General features: G+C 31.8%; 3 protein-coding genes across 5 annotated transcripts; all 3 read left to right on the top strand.

Moving 5' to 3' along the window:
- The first annotated feature begins 1,374 nt into the window (after nt 1-1,374).
- On the top strand, nt 1,375-3,027 carry LOC125059108 (UDP-glycosyltransferase UGT5-like). Its single transcript, XM_047663324.1, has 3 exons — nt 1,375-2,216; nt 2,371-2,593; nt 2,804-3,027. The coding sequence occupies exons 1-3, from the start codon at nt 1,380-1,382 to the stop codon at nt 3,025-3,027; spliced, it is 1,284 nt and encodes a 427-aa protein (XP_047519280.1). The 5' UTR covers nt 1,375-1,379.
- A 3,053-nt stretch (nt 3,028-6,080) lies between these two features.
- LOC125059099 (UDP-glycosyltransferase UGT5-like) lies at nt 6,081-9,504 on the top strand. Of its 2 annotated transcripts, XM_047663309.1 has the most exons (4): nt 6,081-6,916; nt 7,085-7,307; nt 8,557-8,776; nt 9,174-9,504. In XM_047663309.1, the coding sequence occupies exons 1-4, from the start codon at nt 6,083-6,085 to the stop codon at nt 9,460-9,462; spliced, it is 1,566 nt and encodes a 521-aa protein (XP_047519265.1). In that variant the 5' UTR covers nt 6,081-6,082; the 3' UTR covers nt 9,463-9,504. The 2 variants fall into 2 exon arrangements, with proteins under 2 accessions (XP_047519265.1, XP_047519266.1); XM_047663310.1 differs by lacking the exon at nt 9,174-9,504 and having other exon boundaries at nt 8,557-8,780.
- A 6,281-nt stretch (nt 9,505-15,785) lies between these two features.
- On the top strand, nt 15,786-18,302 carry LOC125059098 (UDP-glycosyltransferase UGT5-like). 2 transcript variants are annotated; one of them, XM_047663307.1, is made up of 4 exons: nt 15,786-16,630; nt 16,786-17,008; nt 17,222-17,441; nt 17,866-18,302. In XM_047663307.1, the coding sequence occupies exons 1-4, from the start codon at nt 15,794-15,796 to the stop codon at nt 18,152-18,154; spliced, it is 1,569 nt and encodes a 522-aa protein (XP_047519263.1). In that variant the 5' UTR covers nt 15,786-15,793; the 3' UTR covers nt 18,155-18,302. The 2 variants fall into 2 exon arrangements, with proteins under 2 accessions (XP_047519263.1, XP_047519264.1); XM_047663308.1 differs by lacking the exon at nt 17,866-18,302 and having other exon boundaries at nt 17,222-17,445.
- The last annotated feature ends 264 nt before the right edge of the window (nt 18,303-18,566 follow it).

Here is an 18,566-nt window from a genome sequence, read left to right as displayed (position 1 = left end):
GACAAGGTAATAAATCAGTTTTGACATAACTTGAATACTAAAAAAGCCAAACAAAGGTGTGCACAACAGTGACAACATAACTTAACAATTTCATTATTTTGTAGGATTAAAGAAAGGTTAAAGAAAATCATGTCGAACTGAACAACAAGAATCCCCAAACAACTCCAAAGAAACCTACAAGGAAGACACCGGTATTATATTTAAATTATCTCTATCTCTAAATAGAATAAAAGAAAGTTGCTATCCAGGTCTGTAGCATGTGCTACAAATTATATTATTAACACATTTATATAATTATATTAATATAAATGTGTTAAAAAATTTATAATATGAATTATAAAATTTTTTAAGTTTTGCATGGACAGAGCTTAAATTAATATTCTCTTATTTGTTGCAGAAAGCAAGTAGTTTTGGAGAAGCCTCGTAGATGCACAACCAAGTAATGATTAATTTAAAATTACAAACCGAAATTCTGATGAAGACATTAGAGTCACTTAAAAATAAATAGTATAATGAAATAAAAATGGTTTAAAGATAAATAGTGTTTTATTTGTTTAATGTAAGAGAATAATAATAAATATTTATTTAATTAATTTTTCAAATGTAAACTGAACTTTATTGACTTTAATGACTCCTTTTCCAGTCTTTGATTATTTAATTGTAATTAATTATTTGCATGCAATCAAAAACTATTTTTAATAATGCCAAAGAAGTATAACTTCTTACGCGCGTACATAAGTACACGCACCCTTTTTTTTTGTATTGAGGGGTTTCTAAGAAATCAAATGGACCCAATAACAGCTAGGAGCAATTTGAATGAGATTGAATAGAGGTTTTTTTGACACCTACCTCCTGTGATTTTCTTTATTATCTAAATGGTATTGACCATTAACCCCAGAGGCAGAAACGAGCAAATGATTTAGTATAGATTTTTTTACAGATTTGAACCCAAGTAACACATGTAAACGCATCAACCTTAATTCATAACGAAAATTTTGTCGTATTGATCCGAATTTTAATTCCTATTAATACGAAATACGAGCACACGTTTTAATGAATTATTATAATTTAAAAAAAAATGTTATATTTGGTTGGTAAGTATTATGTTTATTCTCGTATTTTAAACTATTTGTACGGTTTCAGTTCCACGAAAATATGTAATATACTTTAACCTTAATCCAAAAACATACTATTCTCAATATTATGTATACGGTAAAACTTATCCATATGTCGCTGTCAAAGTATAATAATATTATATACAGACGTATTATATAATTTTGTAATATTTATGTTATTTATGATAAAAATAGATAAGACTTGTTTTAAATATTCGTAGTATTTTTTACGATTATCTTTGTTAGTCTAACTTTAGATTCGCAATGTATACGATAAAACTACTATTCACTTTTTTGATAACTGCCCAAAATTCAAATGGGGCAAGAATTCTAGGAGTTTTCCCCACGTCATCATTAAGTCATCAAGTAGTGTTTCGACCTTTGACTCAAGAATTGGCAAGAATTGGCCACGAAGTCACCGTCATCACAACCGACCCAGCATTTAATGACCACAATCGCCCAGCAAATTTGACTGAAATAGATGTCCACGATGTTTCATACAATCTGTGGATACAAAAAATGAAAGAGAAACGTATGGAATTTGGTGATAAAGCTGGCGTATTTAAAACAGCAGAAGGAATGTCAAGTTTTTTTGCTAAAGTCATAGAAGAACAATTAAAGACTGATGGAGTACAAAAACTCATTAATGATAAAAGTAAAAAATACGATTTAATTATTATTGAAGCTTGTGCCAGACCAGCTATTCTGTTCTCGCATTTATACAAAGCACCGGTTATCGCAATAAGTTCTTTTGGAATGGCTTTTGGAGGTGAAGATCTGGTTGGGGCACCTTCTCATCCTATTCTGTATCCAAACATGTTGCATCAAAGATTACACAATTTGACGTTCTGGGAGAAATTAAATGAATTCTACAAGCATTATTGGATTGTTAACATGTGGAAATCGAGTGAATATAAGGATTTCAATATATTCAAAAAATACTTTGGTGGCGATGATGTACCCCCTTATAAAGAATTAAATAAAAATGTGGATATGATGTTCTTAAATATTCACCCAATATGGAGTCATAATCAACCACTTCCACCAAATGTTATTTCAATTTGGGGAATTTATAAGAAGCCTCAGAAATCTCTACCTCAAGTAAAATCAAAATTTATTTATTCACTTAGTTTAAAAAAACATAAATTTTATGGTATTAAAAAGACCAAAGATATAGTAATATTCACAACAATATCTAATATTTGTTTTGCTTACCGTATTTGAAATTATGTTTTTATGCTTAGTTTATTTTTAGGATCTCCAAGAATACTTAGATTCTTCGAAGAATGGCGTGATATATATTAGTTTTGGATCAAATATTCGCTCATCAATGCTGCCACCGGAGAAAATAAAGATTTTGATTAACGTATTTTCTAAACTGCCCTATAATATACTATGGAAATGGGAGACGGATGTTCTTCCCGGGAAATCGAAGAATATTAAAATAGCGAAATGGTTACCACAATCAGATCTACTACGTAAGTTTCCTTAATGATATGGCTTTTATTTCTATACCAATATCTAGTTTCATTTGTTTCTTAAATAGTGGGTAAAAATTTTTGCTTGTGAATATTATAATTATAAAATTATGCCTGATTGGTATCGATACATACTTGCGCATAAATATTTGTGTAATACGTGTTTAATATAATATATATTTATTAAAAAGTTACTTATGACGTTTCCAGGCCATCCCAATATTAAGTTATTTATAACACAAGGAGGTCTTCAGTCGATGGATGAAGCTATGAATGCTGGAATACCACTTATAGGGATTCCAATGTTTGGAGACCAGTGGTATAATGTTGAGTCATTTGAGTATCATAAAATTGGACTCGGAGTTGAGTTAAATACACTCACAGAAGAACAATTAACGACAGCTATTGGAACAGTTATAAATGATAAGAGGTAATTAAATTATAACAGTAAGTATATACGTATAAAACAATAATAGCGTCTGTTGCGTTATAAGAGAAAACATGGGTCATACAAAGTTTGGATTTGCCTCAATAAATGATAGATATAGCATAAAAACATGGATAGGGTAAACGTACTGAGGCTAATAAACCGACAAGTTGTGTATTGGCTCGAACAATAGAGGTGCGAGATGTTGCCACAAATATCCGATTAATACTCGTTAATAATATTTTTCTTTTATCTATATGAACAGATAAAATGTTTTTTACTTATAATTCAATAAGTCATATAATCGAATTAGGACAAAACAGGAAAAATATAAAATAAATAAAACTACTAGACTTAGTTATATAGATTAAATCTTTTAGATTACATCGTTTTTCGTTAATGGACGATATTTTTCAGCTACAAAGAGAACATTATAAGACTTAATAGGCTTATGAATGATCAATCCCAGAGTGCATTAGAACGCGCGGTTTGGTGGACAGAGTACGTGTTGAGACATGGTGGAGCGAAACACCTTCGAGCAGCTGGAGCTAATCTTTCCTATTTTGAATATTATGAGATAGAATTTTTACTTAAACTAGTTTCATTGGTGTTTTTAATTGCTGCGATTATTTTGTTTTTAATATATAGACTATATAGAATCATTGTACCAAGTAACTTACGTTTAAACAAATCGAAAACATCATAGTTTCATCATCATTTTGTTATATGTATTAATGTTTTGAAGTACTGTGTATGTGATGGGCATATTATATAAATAATGAGATTATGTTAAAACAGTATGTATTATATTCCAAATGTAAAGATTTGTGTCTGTATAGAATAAATATTAATTGTTTTCCTATAATAAAAATAAATTGTTTTTTTCAATGTCTGAAAGTAACACTAATTATATTTATTTTTACTATATGTCACTATCGAAAAGACAAAACTGCGAATAGGAGTTCATTTAGAAACATGATAAGTCACAAAAGATTAAAAAATACAAATCGAATATCATATCAATTTGTGCGTATCACAGCGTAAAATTATGATAAAAGATACATTGACTACAGAAAATATTAACCAATCCCTATATATTAAAATTGAAGCTCTTCTTAGAACAATAACAAGTAAATAATACTAAATAATAACCATAAAAATCTAAGTAAGTACTGTAAAAATTTAAGGAAAACATTAACCTCCTAGTTCCTTTATGAAACAGTTTATTCCTCTGTCTAATTCGGTGTAGTCGTTGTCCTTTTTAATAAGCCTGTTTTATTTTTATCTTTGTTGTTTTCCAGTCCTAGTAGTACTGTGTTCTTCGTTATCTTCATATATATGGATTGTTTGGAAGAAATTGCTTGTTTGCGTTAAGGAAGTTGGTACAAGGTGTGTGGTGTGGCAGACCAAACCAATCTGTAGCGAGAAGGAATTAAACATATAAGCTAGTAAGTGGGGATAATGGTTACGGTTAGTAATAGGAACACAATCCACCATCTAAATATTGGCCGCTATGGCGTTATGCGAGAGGAATTCTTATAATTGTCTAGAACGGTGTAACTGAACCGAGAGAGTGGACTGTATGCGAGGCGTTAAGTGTTGGTTGACACACGGTAGAAGGGAGTTCTCACTGTTATGGAATAATATTGAAAGAATAACAGTATGAGAGAAAGGATTTCACATACCTCATATGTTGCGCTTCTGGATTAAAGAGATGATGTACTGCAGGTGGTCTTCGTGGATAGATTCAAGTCAAGGATAACACCTGAAGTAAGCAAGGTAGAGGTTAAAAGGCAGTAAATGACAATTGAAGGAAGAGAAAGGAAGGATTGTCATGATCACGTCATTTATGGCGTCGTTAACAGTGATGACGTCATATTTACTAAATAAGGGCTTAAGGGCCTTTACAACTTAGCCCAGGCTGTTTTGGCGAGCGTAGCTCGGCCGGAATTGGCATTTTCCTGCGACTAGGCCAAGGGCGTTCTTGGTAGATTCAAGCCTCGGCTTGGGCCATCGCGGGGTGGTAAAGCAAAGATCTACGCCTTCTCTGGTGAAGACGCATTTTACCTGATTATGACTTTTCTTTGCCGCGGGCAAATTTCAAGCTTTTTATTTGTCATTAGCTATCGTGATTGGATCATCGGGATCCTCGGGAGCCTCCTACGGGCCTTTATTGATGCTTTTACGCACCAATGGCTTGGGATTATGTTTAGCCATCTCAAAGTGACATGTAGAGGTCAACTTCATCCATTGGGATAGCCCAAGGTATGGAGCTCTAGATCGTGGTGGTGATCGACGTTCCTCCACCGTATCGACCAGTGCCTGTATTTATAGCAACCCCAATTAGTAATAAACAAGTTTCGAGACATTTGTGTACTCGTTCCGTCGAAACCGAATCAACTACAGAGTCGAACGGCAGTCGTAGGAACCAGTGTTAAATGATTAACTATATATATATATATATAATTATATATATATATATATATATATATATTCTTTAACTTTTAAGGTAAGTTAAAGAATATATTAAAGTGTCGGAACGAGTACACAATAAGGTTTAAAGTGATATTAATGGTTTGGAACATCAATGCTGTAAATTTATACTGGGTGTCAGCAATAAAGGCTAATGAATGAATGAATTATTGACTATCTGAGTAGTTTGTAGATTTGTAATATTGGTAAATCGAATAAACTAACGGTTTTTAATTGATTTGACTTAAATGTAATTAATTTATGGGCTCTTTGACATTTAATGATACCTATTAGCAGTTAACAGTACATACATTTCTTACATATAAATATGTATGGAACTATTCATACTCTGTCCTCTCCAAAATATCTACTAGTCGTTGTTTTCCCTAATACCACAAACATACTATTCTCAATATTATGTATACGGTATTATTTTATTATTTCGATGTGAAATTATTTTTATACAATATACAGTCGGAATTTATACAATTTTGTTATATAATCAATTATGATAATAATCGATAAGACTTGTATTAAATATTTGTAATCATTTTTATGATTATCTTTTTTAGTCGTACTTTAGATTCGCAATGTATAGGATAATATTATTGGCTTTTTTGATAACTGCCCAAAATTCAAATGGGGCAAGGATTCTTGGAGTGTTCCCCACGGCATCTATAAGTCATCAAGTAGTATTTCGACCTTTGACTCAAGAATTGGCTAGAATTGGCCACGAAGTCACCGTCATTACAACAGACCCAGCATTTAATGACCACAATCGGCCAGCAAATTTGACGGAAATAGATGTACACGATGTTTCATACAATCTGTGGCTACAAATAATGAAAGACAACCGTATGGAATTTGGTGATAAAGCTGGCATATTCAAAGGAGCAGAAAAAATGGCAACCTTTTTTGGTAAAATCGTAGAAGAACAATTAAAAACTGATGGAGTACAAACACTCATTAAAGATAAAAGTAAAAAATATGATTTAATTATTATTGAAGCTTGTGCAAGACCAGCTATTATGTTCTCGCATTTATACAAAGCACCGGTTATCGCAATGAGTTCCTTCGGAATGGCTTTTGGAGGTGAAGATCTGGTTGGAGCACCTTCTCATCCTATTCTGTATCCAAACATGGTGCATCAAAGATTACACAATTTGACGTTTTGGGAGAAATTTAATGAATTCTATAAGCATTATTGGATCCTTAATATGTGGGAATCAACTGAAAATAAGGAATTCAATTTGTTAAAGAAATACTTTGGTGGCGATGATGTACCCTCTTATAAAGAACTAAATAAAAATGTGGATATGATGTTCTTAAATATTCACCCAATATGGAGTCATAATCAACCTCTTCCACCAAATGTTATTTCAATTTGGGGAATTCATAAGAAGCCTCAGAAATCTCTACCACAAGTAAAATCAATGTTAATTTATTCGCTTAGTATAAAAAACATAAATTTGATGGTATTAAAAAGACTAATATATTCACAAGTTGCCTTATTATCTAATAACTAAACAATATCTAATATTTGTTTTGCTTACCGTATCTAATTATGTTTTTAATGCTTTGTTACTTTTTAGGATCTCCAAGCATACTTAGATTCTTCGAAGAATGGCGTGATATATATTAGTTTTGGATCAAATGTTCTCTCGTCAATGCTGCCACCGGAGAAAATAAATATTTTGATTAACGTATTTTCTAAACTGCCCTATAATGTACTATGGAAATGGGAGACGGATGTACTTCCCGGAAAATCGAAGAACATTAAAATAGCGAAATGGTTACCACAATCAGATCTGCTACGTAAGTTTCCTTAATGATATGGGTTTTATTTCTGTTAGTTAAATAGTGGGTAAAAATTTTGCATGTAAATTTTATAATCATGAACCTATGCCTAATTGGTATTGATACCTACTTGCGCATAAATATTTGTGTTATTTTCATTGCTGTTTCTTCTGTACATTAATTATTTACCGAATTTGGTTAGTAATAAATGCATTCTTTACGCGGATGATATCTCAGTGGTCGTGTCGAAAGATACTACGCGTACCACGAATCATTATTGAATGAAACAGTAAAGAATGTCATGGAATGGTTGGAAATTAATAATTTAAGTAAAAAAAATTTTTTTATACAATTTCGGAATTATAATAATTGCAGACCCAATAACCTCAAAATCAATCATAAAAACGAGTCAATTGGAGAAGTTGTATCAACCAAGTTTCTAGGCATAACACTGGACCAAAATCTTAATTGGAAACAATACATTTTAACGATATGCACGCGCCTTAATAAATTTGTTTTTGCTTTGAGTCGAACTCGCAAGGTGGCTTCAAAACACGCATTAATTATTGTTTATCACTGCTATGTTGCCTCTGTTTTGCGCTATGGTATCCTTTTATGGGGAAATTCGGTAGATGAGAGTATAGTTTTTATTACTCAAAAAAAATGTATTAGGGCTATCATGGGCGTTGGACCTTTTATAAGCTGTAAACCAATTTTTCACGATCTCGGTATTCTGACAGTACCAAGTTTATATATATTTGAAGCAGTTATGACTGTAAAGAAGCATCCAAAATTATTTTAAACATAATATAAAGAAAGTTTCTTGTATATACCGAGGGCTCCAACACGGCTGCGAGTGCCTGCATATTGCACCGCGCTATATTCCAAAAAAATGGCTATAAGAATATTTAATCAGCTTCCTAGAAGTTATAGATCGCTGCCATATAATGTTTTCAAGGGGAAGGTGATTAGGTTTTTAAAGTCAAGGTGCTTTTATAGCGTGAGCGAGTATTTAGAAAGTTTTTTAACAATAATTATAAATGACTTAAATTCTTATTATGACATTACGTTAATGTTCTTATTATATGACATTGCAAAAAGTTTATATGACATTTGCTTGCCTATTTATATATGGCTGATTGTGCGGATTTTTCTTGTTGATCGATCTAATTGTACCACTATCTTGGCAAATAAACGATTTATTTATTTATTATTATTTACGTGATATAATATATATTTATTAAAATTTTATTTATGACGTTTCCAGGCCATCCAAATATTAAGTTATTTATAACACAAGGAGGACTTCAGTCGATGGATGAAGCTATGAATGCCGGAATACCACTTATAGGCATACCAATGTTTGGAGACCAGTGGTATAATGTTGAGTCATTTGAGTATCATAAAATTGGACTCGGAGTTGAGTTAGATACAATCACAGAAGAACAATTAACGACAGCTATTGGAACAGTTATAAATGATAAGAGGTAATTAAATTATAACAGTAAGTATATGTATAAAACAATAAAAGAGTCTATTGCGTTATAAGAGAAAACTTATGGGTCATACAAACTTTGGATTTGCCTCAATAAATGATAGGCATAGCATGTGGATATGGAATACCCTCTGAGCCTATTAAACCAAAAAATTGTGTATTGAACAATAGAGGTGCCACAAACATCCGATTAATACTCGTTAATAATATTTTCATATAGGTATGCAATTTTTTGTTATCTATATTAACAGATAAAATGTTTTTGACTTATAATTCAATTAGTCATATAATCGAATTAGGACAAACCAGGAAAATTATTAAATAAATAAAAATACTAGACTTAGTTATATAGATTACATAGTTTTTCGTTAATGGACGATATTTTTCAGCTACAAAGAGAACATTATAAGACTCAATAGGCTAATGAATGATCAATCCCAAAGTGCATTAGAACGTGCGGTTTGGTGGACAGAGTACGTGTTGAGACATGGTGGAGCGAAACACCTTCGAGCAGCTGGAGCTAATATTTCCTATTTTGAATATTATGAGATAGAATTTTTACTTAAACTTGTTTCATTGGTGTTTTTAATTGCTGCGATTATTTTGTATTCAATATATACAGTATATAGAATCATTGTACCAAGTAACGTACGTTCAAACAAATCGAAAACATCATAGTTTGTAGAGTTGTCTGGCTGATGTCTGGCATTATTATGTTTGTGATGTACTCTATTCTAAGTGTAAATATTTATATTGTTCAATATTACCGTCTGAAATACTGTGCGTATAGATAGAATAATTAATATATACATTAAAAATAAACTGTTTCTATCAATGTCTGAAAGTAAATTTGATTATTAAAATACTTGAAAGGCTTATCCAAATGTAAATTTAATTATACTTTAATAGTTAAGAAAATTGTAAATACTGTATATTTGATTAATAAAAATAAAACTTTTACTGTCAAAATAATAATAAAAACATTACGTTAGGTGTATTTATTGATTTAAAAAAAGCATTTGATACTGTAAGCCATAAACTATTACTACAAAAGCTTGAATGCATTGGAATCAAAGGCACAGCTCTCAAAATTTTTCAATCATATTTAAAAAATCGATTTCAGGTAGTTAAAATAGATAATACTCAGAGTAAACCGTTGCCTATCGAATACGGCGTTCCACAGGGTTCTATTTTGGGTCCATTACTCTTTCTTATTTATGTAAATAACTTGCATGAAATTGGATTAAACGGTCACCTTACTTTATATGCAGATGATACGTGTTTATTTTACTTTGGCAGTTCAATCAAAGATATCTTCAGCAGAGCCCAAGAAGACCTTAATCTACTCTTCACTTGGTTTCAATATAATTTACTCACTGTCAACGCGTCGAAATCATGCTACATTATATTTAAATCTAAAAATAAAAAAGTTTTACCTCATGATCCATTACAAATAAATAACACGGTCATAGAAGAAAAAAGTACAGAAAAATATCTCGGTCTTAGAATGGATAGCGGTTTGACGTGGAATACACAAATTGAGCACATCAGATCGAAGCTCTGTTCACTTATGGGATCACTTCGACACATTGCTCGGTGTATCCCACGTCAGGTACGTTACACCATCTACAACTCGTTGGTCAAGCCACATCTACTTTATTTAATTGAAGTATGGGGCAGCGCCGCTAAAACTAAATTAATAAATATTCAAGTATTACAAAATAAAATTATAAAAATACTGTTCCACTATAATTATCTTGCACCTACCATAAATATATATCGAGACACAAACATAATGAATCTAAAACAACTTTATATTTATCACACATGTATTCTTGTAAAAAAATTTATAACAAGTTCTCTCCATACTAGTTTAGCTTTCTCCAAACCGCCACGTGTACGAAGTATGCGTCGAACGAGTTATCTTGCATTACCTAAAGTACGTACGAACTACGGCAAAAAAATGTTTACCTACGAAGGCGCACAGCTGTATAATAAACTACCCACATTAACTTTTAAATTCATTTCTTATTACTTACTTTTAATTCATATTTCTTTGTTTACTTTTATTTTTTAAATTTATTGCATGTACGGCTATATTTTATTGTGATTATTTTAAGAACGACTACAATGTTATGTTATCTAGAGTATTATTCTCATGTAAGTGACATTTGTTGTCTTTTTTGAGAAATAAAGTCTTTAAACCTAAGGTTAGAATATACGAGTAGTTTATCGATATTCTTATTTCATAATAACAACGTTTTCCTGTTTGTTAGCGACCGATTTTTATAGTTAAGTCTACGTAATAATGACGCGATTTGCCTGCAACATAAACCTACTTTAAAGTAGTATGTCTGATAATATATACGGGCATATATTATTTATATCTTAAGTACAATCCTATTTAAAGTGGTTATTCATTATATCAGTCAATATGCGCATTTTCTAACTGGTAGCTTCGTATACGATGATTACGTCAAGAGTTTTATTATATTTAATATTATTTACTTTATCAAATAAATCATAAATCATTCAATCGATCGATTCAACGCACTACTGACAAATTGACTTGGACACATTGACAATTTACAACCTGTAAGATGTCTATGATATTGCGTGGTGTTACCATTCTAATAAAGCAAATGATATCGTGTCCTCTTATTACATTATTTCTAACATACATATATGTTAGATGTATATATGTATTTTCGATCAGGTCACGTGTCCTGTCGCGAGTTTAAAATTTTTTACCCCTTCAAAAAAAAGCCAACGCCGAACTAAAAAAGTTTTCACTTCAAAAATTAACGATGGAGATCTAAAGGGGCCGCAAGACTTCTTTTCTCAAATCATGTACTGGCCCATGACACCCCGGATACACTTGCAGCCCTTACGTCAAAGCACCCCAGTGCTCCAGACACACCTTCTTTCTTATACCCTCCCACAGACGTCCAGGCCTGCCTTTAAATTCAGTCTACGGACGAAATTCTAAACGCTATAAATTCGTTTTACCAGGTTCAGCTACAGGCTTCGATGGGCTGTCACCCCAACATCTTAAAGATTTGGAACATCATTTAGTGTTGGTGAAACAGGTGCTCGAATTTTAGAAGCTCTTAAAAACTTATTAATAAAATGCTTTGCGGGGAGATAAACCAAATCGTTGCTCCTATTTCATAGGGGGCAAACTTGGTGGCTCTTACCAAAAAAGATGGTGGGGTGAGGCCAATTGCTGTAGGTAGCACTTTTCGTAGATTAACCTAGAAAATTGCAGTAAAACATGCAATTAGTAAATTGAGCAAAATTTTTGAACCAACACAACTTGGTTTTGGCACTAAAGGCAGCTGTGAAGCCGCTATACACGCTCGACACTTTAATTTGAATAAAACGCACGAATGGCGCCAAAGCTGGCATACCCATATATATGGTATATAAGTAAGTATTAAAATATATTATTGATTGTAGGCAATCATTAAGTGCCATACATTGCTGCCAGTTTGTAGAGAAATGGCGCGGCCAATTTAATTTAGTTTTTGCAAATAACTTGGATGTAACCTTGATATAGTTATTAAGGTAACATTATAACAGCATATAACATTGTTGCCTTTAACCAATGATGTTGTATTTTAATATATTCTGCTTCCTAAAAGCCTAAAAGCCTTCCTAAAGCATTATTCTTTACCAACAATCAGATTTTTTTTGTCGTTCTTTTACTTTCTTTCTCGTCCCGTTTTCTCTTCTGTTCATATATTTTAAAGTTCTTAGATTTTGTATAAGCATCAGTTATTTAATGAATATTATAATATTTTAAGTTATTCATAAAAGAACTAATGCTTTAAACTTTTGTCAAATCTTTATAAATCTTTTATTAATTACTCTTGGCACAACACTAAGTGTTGAGGGCCCCGTGGCTTAAATAAAAAAATATTTGCGTGATCTGTTCGAATCAGTCGATTGGGTGGCAGGTTGCGAACAAGGCGCATTGATGCCGCGATGGATGACAATATAATATGAGTTGGCGGGCGTTCAGGTGCATACAATTATTACTCTTATGAAATAAAGCATCTAATCATATTACACAGGACCAACCACCTTACTCAATTATATTTTGAGATAAAGCATTCCATTTAAAGCATATGGAAGCTGATCCTGTATTGTTACTTGCAGCGGTGGCCAGTTAACGGGCGTCATCTTGCTCAACGGTTAGTTAATAGATGCGTTATTTGCAGGCGTATGCGTGGCAAACTCTTTAAGCTAAAATGGGAAATCCCCATCCCAGCTTACCCTTTTTTAGCTGTAGAAGTTGACTACGCAGGTCCATTTTTTATCTTAAATTGCAAAGGACAGGGAAGCCGCTTAATTAAATGTAATTTGTGTATATTTGTTTGCTTGCGTTTCAAATAGGTATATATGCATTAAGAGGGTGTTAGTGACTCAACTAAAAAAGCATACATAATGGCACTTTGTCGTTTTATTGCTCATCGGGGAAGACCAAAGGAAATATTTTCTGATAACGGTACGAATTTTGTAGCTGCAGCGCGAGAATTAAGTTCATTTATCAAACAAAATAAAGATTATCTGTTTGACTTTGCAAGTCAACAATCTATTACCTATACATTTTATTCCGCCATATACTCCTCATTTAAAGTGAAATCTGCTAAGCACCATATACGGCATGTTATGGAAAGCTGTCTTCTTACTTTTGAGGAAATATCAACTTGCAGAAATACAACAGCGCAATAAAAGGGGAGAGAACTAGGCTACATAATACTTTCATTGGTCCAGCTGTTCAAGTTCCCGGTACAAAAAGAATAAGTGAAGAAATTAAAAAGTGTTGTTGCGTCATTGCGCAAGTTTTGTACCAGGCGCAACTTTAAATTATTAAACGAATAATACAATTTTTAAAAGAAATCTTAAGAGTTTTATTTACCGGCCTAGTCATTCCCTAAAGAATAAACACCATGTCTCGACGCCATCTCGAACAAGGTCCTCCGATGCCTCCCACCCCACCTGATTTGCCTATTAGTGGCTATTTTCACAGTGGAAAGAGGCAATTTTAATTTGTATCCACTAGCCGGACAATCCCCGTAACAATCGCACCAGATACCAGTTATTAGCCTTCTTAATTAGCTGCGCTGGTACTCAAAAAGCACCTTCTAGATTTCACCCTAGAAAAGGGCAAACTGACAATAGTTCTATTATTTTTTGTTTATTATGTAATTTTGTTTTTCTTGTTTATTTATTGTTTGTTGTTTTTTGTTTCGTGTGTAAATTTAAAAAAATTGTAGTGTATTCTTGTCAATTTAAGGTCACCTGTTAAGACAGGATTGTGTTTTTATAAATAAATAAAATAATTACGTCCCTTTGACCCTTTTATTACCTAAAAGATCGGAAATCCACCCGTGCGACCGTCCACGTAACCAGTTCGTCTTCGCTATGAACCCATATATTTTCCCCATGGTTTGCGATAAAATACACATGATCATACCATTCACACTCCTCCTATGAGTGTGTGTGGTAATGTAAATTTATCTTTTATAGATAGAGAGACCATAGGACTTAGGTCTCTCGACTAGTTCTAGCACGTGATGTTGCGAGTTATGCGGGCAGCCAGTCACGCCACTGACGTGTGATAACGACGTGATAAACGACACTATCGTAAATAGTAACTATGTTAATTTGCTTAAAAGAGTTTCCTAAAAAATGCGATAAAATTATGATTCATAGAAGGTAAAATTGCAAGTCAGAAGGATTATATCAATTCGTACGTAAGTAAATTTTGATGAAAGATACTATAATGACACAATAATCTCTACATATTAAAATCGTAGCGTTGCTTAGCACAATAACATTTAAACAAAAATACAGAAATAGAAAACTCAGAATATTTTGGGAAAATTAAAGCAAAAAATTGTACTTGTATATTTGTCATCAACTTTCAAAAATCTCCTTTATAAGCACTTCCTACGATACGCAAATGCCCTATGCTATACTCTTAGCTAGAGTATATATCTGTATGATTTGCTCATGTGGCAGACTTTTTTACTATATATATTTATTATCTTACAAATATCTAATAGATTTATTTTGTATTAGATATTTGTACGATAAGGAATATTAAGGACCACTTCTGCCACCTTGGTGGCGCTGCGTTGCAAATCTGACTGCGTCGACACCCCCTTAAAAATGTAAAAAACAGGTTTACGTTTTCTCGTGTATGACTTTAATAATTTTAAAAAAAATAATAATAAAAAAAAATATTTCATATATTTTTTTTAACCCTTGCACGCTTGGAAAAATACTTTTAATCAGATTTGCGGACTTCAACGCACTGCTATGGTTGAAAAATGTAAGTATGTAAAATGTCTGCCAATTTTTTTTTTGTATTTAGGGATTTCTAAGAAATCGAAGCTAGGAGCAAATGATTTAATAGAGCTTTATTTTTACATCTACCTTCTGTGATTTTCTTCATTATCTAAATGGTATTGACCTTTAACCCCAGAGGCAGAAACGAGCAAATGAAACACATGTAAACGCATCAACCTTAATTCATAACGAAAATTTTGTCGTATTGATCCGAATTTTAATTCCTATTGATTCGAAATACGAGCAAATCATATACTTAACTGTTATAACTGATTATAATATAATATCCATGTTTTACTTTTTAACTTTGTTATCTTCTGTAAAATGTTTATTGTATGTTCTTGATTGTTTTTATTAGATTTGAAGAACAATTGTAAATTTTTTGTTTATTGTGGTTAGTAAGTATTATGTTTATTCTCTATCTTATATTTAAAACCATTGTCTTAATCCCATAACATACTATTCTCAATATTATGTTTACGGTAAAACTTATGCATATTTCGCTGTCAAAGTATTTTTGTAATATATACAGACGTTTTATATAATTTTGTTATATTTATGTTATTTATGATAAAAATAGATAACACTTGTTTTAAATATTTGTCGTTATTTTTACGATTATCTTTGTTAGTCTAACTTTAGATTCGCAATGTATACGATAAAACTACTATTCACTTTTTTGATAACTGCCCAAAATTCAAATGGGGCAAGAATTCTTGGAGTGTTCCCCACGTCATCTTTAAGTCATCAAGTAGTGTTTCGACCTTTGACTCAAGAATTGGCAAGAATTGGCCATGAAGTCACCGTCATCACAACCGACCCAGCATTTAATGACCACAATCGCCCAGCAAATTTGACTGAAATAGATGTCCACGATGTTTCATACAATCTGTGGATACAAAAAATGAAAGAGAAACGTATGGAATTTGGTGATAAAGCTGGCGTATTTAAAACAGCAGAAGGAATGTCAAGTTTTTTTGCTAAAGTCATAGAAGAACAATTAAAGACTGATGGAGTACAAAAACTCATTAATGATAAAAGTAAAAAATACGATTTAATTATTATTGAAGCTTGTGCCAGACCAGCTATTCTGTTCTCGCATTTATACAAAGCACCGGTTATCGCAATAAGTTCTTTTGGAATGGCTTTTGGAGGTGAAGATCTGGTTGGGGCACCTTCTCATCCTATTCTGTATCCAAACATGTTGCATCAAAGATTACACAATTTGACGTTTTGGGAGAAATTAAATGAATTCTACAAGCATTATTGGATCGTTAACATGTGGAAATCGAGTGAATATAAGGATTTCAATATATTCAAAAAATACTTTGGTGGCGATGATGTACCCCCTTATAAAGAATTAAATAAAAATGTGGATATGATGTTCTTAAATATTCACCCAATATGGAGTCATAATCAACCACTTCCACCAAATGTTATTTCAATTTGGGGAATTTATAAGAAGCCTCAGAAATCTCTACCTCAAGTAAAATCAAAATTTATTTATTCACTTAGTATAAAAAAAACATAAATTTTATGGTATTAAAAAGACCAAAGATATAGTAATCTTCACAACAATATCTAATATTTGTTTTGCTTACCGTATTTGAAATTATGTTTTTATGCTTAGTTTATTTTTAGGATCTCCAAGAATACTTAGATTCTTCGAAGAATGGCGTGATATATATTAGTTTTGGATCAAATATTCGCTCATCAATGCTGCCACCGGAGAAAATAAAGATTTTGATTAACGTATTTTCTAAACTGCCCTATAACATACTATGGAAATGGGAGACGGATGTTCTTCCCGGGAAATCGAAGAACATTAAAATAGCGAAATGGTTACCACAATCAGATCTACTACGTAAGTTTCCTTAATGATATGGCTTTTATTTCTGTACCAATATCTAGTTTCATTTGTTTCTTAAATAGTGGGTAAAAAATTTTTCTTGTGAATATTATAATTATAAAATTATGCCTGATTGGTATTGATACCTGCGCATAAATATTTGTGTAATACGTGTTTAATGTAATATAATATATGTATTTATAAAAATGTTATTTATGACGTTTCCAGGCCATCCAAATATTAAGTTATTTATAACACAAGGAGGTCTTCAGTCGATGGATGAAGCTATGAATGCTGGAATACCACTTATAGGGATTCCAATGTTTGGAGACCAGTGGTATAATGTTGAGTCATTTGAGTATCATAAAATTGGACTCGGAGTTGAGTTAAATACACTCACAGAAGAAAAATTAACGACAGCTATTGAAACAGTTATAAATGATAAGAGGTAATTAAATTATAACAGTAAGTGTTATAAACAATAAAAGCGTCTGTTGCGTTATAAGAGAAAACATATGGGTCATACAAAGTTTGGATTTGCCTCAGTAAATGATACATATAGCATAAAAACATGGATAGGGTAAACGTACTGAGGCTAAAAAACCGATAAGTTGTGTATTGGCTCGAACAATACAGGTGCGAGATGTTGCCACAAATATCCGATTAATACTGGTTTATAATATTTTTATATATGCCAATTTTCTTTTATCTATATGAACAGATAACGTTTTTTACTTATAATTCAATTAATCATACAATCGAATTAGGACAAAGCAGGAAAAATATGAAATAAATAAAACTACTAGACTGAGTTATAAAGATTTAATCTTTATAGATTACATAGATTTTCGTTAATGGACGACATTTTTCAGCTACAAAGAGAACATTATAAGACTTAATAGGCTTATGAATGATCAATCCCAGACTGCATTAGAACGTGCAATTTGGTGGACAGAGTACGTGTTGAGACATGGTGGAGCGAAACACCTTCGAGCAGCTGGAGCTAATATTTCCTATTTCGAATATTATGAGATAGAATTTTTACTTAAACTAGTTTCATTGGTGTTTTCAATTGCTGCGATAATTTTGTATTCAATATATACAGTATATAGAATCATTTTACCAAGTAACATACGTTCAAACAAATCGAAAACATCATAGTTTCTAGAGTTTTATTTATTTTGTTATATTATGTATTAATGTTTTGAAGTACTGTATGGGTGACTGGCATAATTATGTTTGTTATGTACTCTATTATAAGTGTAATTATATTGTGCAATATTACTGTGTGAGGTAACTGGGTGTATAAAATAAATATATATATTAAAAATAAATTGTTTCTATCAATGTCTGAAAGTAAATCTGATTATAAAAATACTTGAAAGGTTTTTCCAATTATATGCAAATGAAATAATATAAATGAAATTTACACAAAAACATACAAAGGTATGTACTATGTAGGTTAAGAAAATTGCATTAATTTAAATAAAACTTTTTTTGTCAAAATATACTTTGGATTGTCAAATAAAAGGATACGTATATTACGTATATCCAGTTGTAGTACAACCGTTTT

This window comes from Pieris napi, chromosome 19, assembly GCF_905475465.1.
Source record: "Pieris napi chromosome 19, ilPieNapi1.2, whole genome shotgun sequence".
Taxonomy (NCBI): domain Eukaryota; kingdom Metazoa; phylum Arthropoda; class Insecta; order Lepidoptera; family Pieridae; genus Pieris; species Pieris napi.
The sequence above is the reverse complement of the archived record's forward strand: the minus strand, read 5'-3'. Positions and strand labels throughout refer to the sequence as shown.

Bases quoted from the DNA above. Each gene is read 5' to 3' on its own strand.
- LOC125059108 (XM_047663324.1), top strand. From the start codon at position 1,380: ATGTATACGATAAAACTACTATTCACTTTTTTGATAACTGCCCAAAAT. The intron at 2,217-2,370 runs GTAAAATCAAAA...GTTTATTTTTAG, and splicing joins CTCAGAAATCTCTACCTCAA to GATCTCCAAGAATACTTAGA. The intron at 2,594-2,803 runs GTAAGTTTCCTT...TGACGTTTCCAG, and splicing joins ACCACAATCAGATCTACTAC to GCCATCCCAATATTAAGTTA.
- LOC125059099 (XM_047663309.1), top strand. From the start codon at position 6,083: ATGTATAGGATAATATTATTGGCTTTTTTGATAACTGCCCAAAATTCA. The intron at 6,917-7,084 runs GTAAAATCAATG...GTTACTTTTTAG, and splicing joins CTCAGAAATCTCTACCACAA to GATCTCCAAGCATACTTAGA. The intron at 7,308-8,556 runs GTAAGTTTCCTT...TGACGTTTCCAG, and splicing joins ACCACAATCAGATCTGCTAC to GCCATCCAAATATTAAGTTA.
- LOC125059098 (XM_047663307.1), top strand. From the start codon at position 15,794: ATGTATACGATAAAACTACTATTCACTTTTTTGATAACTGCCCAAAAT. The intron at 16,631-16,785 runs GTAAAATCAAAA...GTTTATTTTTAG, and splicing joins CTCAGAAATCTCTACCTCAA to GATCTCCAAGAATACTTAGA. The intron at 17,442-17,865 runs GTAATTAAATTA...GACATTTTTCAG, and splicing joins ACAGTTATAAATGATAAGAG to CTACAAAGAGAACATTATAA.